General features: G+C 41.1%; 1 protein-coding gene across 8 annotated transcripts in view; it reads right to left on the bottom strand.

The window, feature by feature from the left end:
- Positions 1-2,308: 2,308 nt before the first annotated feature.
- Positions 2,309-6,000, bottom strand: part of OPA1 (OPA1 mitochondrial dynamin like GTPase) — an 80,985-nt gene continuing 77,293 nt past the window's right edge. For all 8 annotated transcript variants that reach the window (XM_075571097.1, XM_075571100.1, XM_075571098.1 and 5 more), the window contains 2 exons: positions 5,145-5,215; positions 2,309-5,057 (listed from right to left, as the gene is read on the bottom strand). In XM_075571097.1, the coding sequence (XP_075427212.1) occupies positions 5,145-5,215 (71 nt within the window). In that variant the 3' untranslated portion in view covers positions 2,309-5,057. The remainder of the gene's footprint in view (positions 5,058-5,144; positions 5,216-6,000) is intronic.

Genomic DNA, 6,000 nt, shown 5'->3' with positions numbered 1-6,000 from the left:
AAATCCCGTATCTCACACTCAATTCTCCTCCTCACTATTAAAGCTTTACACTCTTCTGCCCCTCCTTACATCTCAGCCCTAATTTCTCGCTATGCACCATCCCGACTCTTGCGTTCTGCTTAAGGATGCCTTCTCTCAACCCCTTTTGTATCTAAAGCTCTCTCCCGCCTTAAACCCTTCTCACTGACTGCCCCACACCTCTGAAATGCCCTTCCCCTCAGTACCCGACTAGCACCCTCTCTATCCACCTTTAAGACCCACCTCAAAACACACCTGCTTAAGGAAGCATGAGTAGCTCCATGGCTGATAAGTAACACCTCATACATTAACCTTGACCCCTGCAGACGCACTTACCAGAACGCCCTCCTACTGTCTCTGTATGTTCTTCCTACCAACAAATTAGATTGTATGTTCTTGGGAGCAGGGACTTTTCCTAAATGTTACTTTTATGTCTGAAGCACTTCTCCCCTTTATTTGTTATTTATATGATTGTCACGTATATTACTGCTGTGAAGCGCTATGTACATTAATGGCGCTATATAAATAGACATACATACATACACACACATATATAAAGGGGGCTACTGCACTCAGAGCTCTGGGTGTCTCTCAGGCTTTTCAGACTTACAGGTAACCTTGGGACTAGTCCAGTGAATGTCCGGGAAGGTTTCCCAGGGGCATTGAGGTGCCAGGGATTCCTAGCACTGAGCTGAGGACTGATTCTGAGGAGTAAGGTTACCTGTTCCAGACTTATTCCAGTGACGTGGAGCGAACAGGGAAGCTTTTTGCTGAAGCAGGCGCCCTGCAACTCGGAAAGTCTAGTTCTCAACCCCCAGACCCCCGTAAGTGTGTATGTTCTCTGTATTTTGTATTTCTGTGTGTTTCCAAGGTCTTTATCCAAATAAACCTCATTTTATTTCACTGCCTCTTTTTGCCTATTGACTGATCTCTAAAATATAAATGTGTTAAAAGACCTGGTCTACCGTGACAAGGTATGTGTGTGTAAGTGAGAGTGTGTGTGTAAGTGGGAGAGTGTGTGAATGTGTGTAAGTGGGAGAGTGTGTGTGTAAGTGGGAGAGTGTGTGTGTGCTAGTGTAAGTGAGAGAGTGGGCGTGTAAGTGGGAGTAAATGAGAGTGTGCATGCGTGCAAGGGGAAGAGGGAGCATAGTGGGCAGAGACGGGTGAGAGACAGGGGGCAAGGGTTGGGGTTCCCCAGAATTTCAAAATCAAATTCTGGGGTTCCCTAACAACAAAAAAAAGTTGAAAACCACTGATTTAAGGGATCTGAACATTCACCGAGAAGCTTAGCGGTTGGACCATGCAATCCTACTGTGCACAGAACCAAAAAGCTCTCATTTTCCAAGAGTTCTGAAGGCAAACATGGAAATGTGCACCTGTTGTCTTGTAAGATATATTTTTATTATAGTCATGCAAATTGATTTTATAGAGTTACATTTTGCACATGTTCAAACCTTTCATCCTTTCCTGGAACAGCAGGGTTAAGGATTAAATGAACATTAGCATCACGGACTGACTGAGAAATGTGTCGCCAAGGAAGGAAAAGAATAAAAAAAGAAGGTGGTCTTTGATGTATGATCAAGGATTTCATACAGATATTCCAACAATTCTATCTGGGGATGAAAATGTACTCTGGAGTAAAAAAGCTCCCAAAACATTAAACCGCAGGGCAGCTCTGGCCAGCAGCAGCATGTTAGATTTGCGGTGGTGAAATTCTGCACATGTCCAATGCACTCAGGCTTTGGAAATATGAAACTTTTATAAGGAATTACATTCACAACCAACCCCCCCCCCCCCCGCCCCGCCGCCACCCAAAAAAAGTGTATGTTTCTCATCAGAACTACATGCCCCTATTTATGCAAACATTCAAGACAAAATATATGTTTAACTCTTGTTTCATCAAGAAGAAAACTATTGCACGGAATCTCTCACTGAAGTCACCAAGATCGCCCAGAACGAACATTGGGTTCAGTGGAAGTTTCCGTACAAGAGAGTGCCCAGATTGTCACTATTCCAGTTCAAGGAATAAGCCCCCAAATCTCTGCTAATAAGCTAAACACGTTTGATCTCCTGGTTATGTTTAAAATAAATAATAATAGGTGGATTGCTAACGTACTGTGCTGCAGTCTTAATAAACTGAATATACATTGAATCTCCAGTTATTTCAGGTATGGACAAGAACAGCATTACAGCAAAAAAAAAACACTGCCTGGTTACTGTGAGAAGTATTTGATCAAACAAAATAGTTAAGAACATGTTAAATCTACTAGAGCTGATTAATAAGACAGTATTTCTATGTCAAAACTCCTTTATTTTGTTTTCAGTCCAAATACATGAGTTCAATAAATATCTGGGATTATTTAATTCATCGTGCTATTGAGATCAGCTAGGAAGTTCGTAAATGTAATTTAACAACCTGCAAATATTTCATTCTGCAGATAAAACAAGAAGGGTTTGAGGCAGATCACCAGATGAGAAAAATTATCTACCTTTCATGTTACAAGAAAATATAGTTTAAATAGCTTTAACCCCCTGACCATCACAACTGGCACATACTTTATCATGGAAGTAACAGCTTACACACACTGATAATATGGAAAAGTACATCTTCCAACAATATAAGCTGCCCCCCCCCCCCTCCGTAGCAACATTTATAGTACTGGCAATAAGTGGAAGTCCCCCCATATAACAGGAGACGTACCATTTTCTCATGTTTCACCATTTAAGATGTTTATTAACAGTTTAAATGGTGAAAAACAATGACAAAGGGCACAATACACAAAGTATACTGCAGCTTCTGGGGAAATCACCCTGCTGCAGATCTCAGTCCCTGCAGCATATTATAGTATATGTATAGTATATGTATAGTATATGTATAGTATATGTATAGTATAGTGCATCAATGTTTCACAGCAACATAAAAGTAACGGGGGTTTCACATGGCAGCGAAGTATGAGATTGGGATACAAAATAGTCATTTTTGACAAAGGAGAACGGATTCTGTGCGGATCTCTGTGCGGATCTCTGTGCGGATCTCTGTGCGGATCTCTGTGCGGATCTCTGTGCAGATCTCTCCTGGCTGTACAACAGGGTAAGAATTGCTGATCTTCATGAGCCGTGAGAAGCGTTACTCGGTAACTTTGCAGTGTTCTCTCTTTTCTCATTCAGCAGAAACAAGAAACAAAATCAGTCTTTGTGAGCAGCTCCACTCTCCCCCAGATAAAAATATGGATAGTACATTTCTGGCAAATTGTATTTCCTCTCAGCAATTTTAGCAGATTTCCCTGCTGCCATTTAAAGGATCTGTTCGCACCTCTAATGATTGGTTCTCAAACTGGCAATCCTCTAATCAGATGGTCAGATCACCTGCTGGCAGACACCGTCTGACTCACCTCTTGCACCAACAATGAATGGATAGCAAAGGTGACTCCTCTGGGTCATATATAGATATATGTAAAGAGAGGGGGAAATATATGGACTTTTCAGGCATGTTGTGAAATCGGTGTGAATACTAATACTGTAAAGCGTGTGCTAATCCGCAGCACCGAGATCTTATTACTGCTGGAGTGATGCACTTCCAGAGTGAACCATTAGACAAAGTACCTGTCCTAGAAATTATATTACAAACCAATGACTTTAACAGATCAATCACAATACGTTGTTCTGTCTAAATCTACATTTGCCATCATAGGTTCCTTATTCACAGTCCTCAATCAGTGGAGCCCGTGGACAAGCTCAGTTATTAGCTTCGTGGTATTAGTCATACAGTATGTACATGGGCCTTCACTGCCCCAATGGCAGGGAGAATGGGACACACAAACTGCATCGTATGCAGTATCCTTCATAAAAACTCTTCTCATGAGCGGGAGGGCGAATTCTCACAGCACGATGTACTGTATGGATCTTATTGGCGAAGCACGGTATTAATAGCCTGGACATGGGCATCTCCTGAGGCCGCGTCCCACATAAGAGAATAGAAATCCCTCTCTCTTTCAGTCTGAATGCGGGTGTTTGTGTTATCTGAATTCAGGGCTTACAGCCCATTCTCTTATGAATTAACCCTTAAGCACGTGTCTCCAGCCAGTGTACTTCTAAAAGGAAATCACTCTCACCTCTCTAACTATCAATAGGTTATTCATTAATAATAAGACCTCTCTCTGGGTGGGCAGAAGAAGTATCTAGCACTAAACTGCGCAAAAAAAAGACAACTCCCCTCAATGGATTTTGATGGCATTTCATTGAAAGTGGGGGAGGGAGGACGATGCACATACAGGATATCAAACTCACTCACATATACTTATTCAATTCATTTACATTCCTTATAAAAAAGCCAAATAGTGGGGACAGTAAGTGCTGATTGAAGACTTATCCACTTTATGGTCCTTCAAACCGGACATTGTCCAGAACTCAGTGAAAGGAGAAACTATTTGTGATGTTTTAGCCACACATCGCTTTTTCTGTACGTTCAGGGAGCCTCACAGTTTATTTCACCAGAATTCAAAACCTTACCTTGCGCTAGCAAAATCTTAACATAGAAGCAGAAGGCATACCGCTTAATCCCACCTCTGAGGGTGGGCTTAGAGTGTATTGCAATGAAAATGTAAATATTCTCACTGAATACCAGGCTAACGGGAAGTAGAACTTAAAAAATAAGACGGAGAATTGAATTCATCATAGAAGATTAGAATGTTACAAATGCATATGGTGAGCAGGGACAATCTCACTGACCGCCTTGAAAGTGTAAATAGTGCCAACAATGTTTTATCAATATTAATGTATATACAGATGATAAAATTACGTTTCTTCTGGGTATTTCCTGTGTAAAATAATAGTGTAAATTTGATGCAGTTAAGTACACACAGGACAGCAGCAGCAGAGCTCAGCGCTCCTTCAAACAGCAAGCTACGGATCGGACACAGACCCAAACCAGGGTGCTCTTCTTGGTTTCAAATTCCAGCACTTCTTCTAGGAGATAAGTTGAATAGAAAATACAGGAAAATCCAATGTTTCTTCAATTGTTTTTAACTAGAATGATTTGGCTGAGGGAAGAAAACAAGATAAATGGTTAGAAAAATACTTTTAAAGTTCAAGCTATTCCACAAAAATAATCCCGCTGCTATTTTTACCTAATCGGACTTTTCTTGATGGAGGGCTTCAATGAAGGCTTCAAGTTTTTCCTGGATTTCTCTAACCTTTTCTAGAAAAAACAAAAACACATGAAATATATTCAGTCTTACAATTGCGACCCCATTTTTTACCAATTGTAAGGCAGTTTCTCCCTCCACGACCATTTACTGCTCTGATCCTCTGTCACCGAGAGGTTAAATGTCCTTACTCCAACTAAACTGGCTCAAATGACAAAGACTCTGTGGAATTGTTAGCTTTTATTCATAAGTAGCTGTCACATTCATATCTCCATAAATAGTATGACCTGGTAGGAGTAATGGCCCTTCTTCATGTATTTGTTAAAAAGGCTTTTTGAAGTGGGCTTTACTTTACACTTGAGTTCCTTGGGGCTTAATATTCCTGCAAACAATGCTTTGCTTTCCCAAACACCCAATGCTGCGGGAGTGCAGGGCACCTGTTACTCTGTACTGGCTGTTATCCATTCTGTAATGGTTACTAATCCTTGCATCGCCTTTTAACCCAATATCCTTATTCTTTACATCAGAGATGGCAACTCATATCAGTCAATCCAAAGAAAAGGTCAAGCCTGCTAAACTTGGGGAGAAATTCAATACGGAAGACTTAAAGAAAAACGCTTTAAACAGCTAGAAACCCCCCCACAATTATCAGAGACTACGAAGAGTTGCAATATGCGGGTAAAAAATAAATCACGGTCTGAACCCCAACTTCCAAACCATTCATCGTCTTCATCTTTGCAAGAAACTCAGCGGCAGACACAAACGAGCAGTGTAAGAGGGGCTTTAAAGAATGCAGTTGCCCCACAGAGTGGTCCTTGGGTCCAAAAATACACCATAC

The sequence above is a fragment of the Ascaphus truei genome, chromosome 14 (assembly GCF_040206685.1).
Source record: "Ascaphus truei isolate aAscTru1 chromosome 14, aAscTru1.hap1, whole genome shotgun sequence".
NCBI lineage: Eukaryota > Metazoa > Chordata > Amphibia > Anura > Ascaphidae > Ascaphus > Ascaphus truei.
This window is presented reverse-complemented; position numbering and strand designations above follow the sequence as displayed.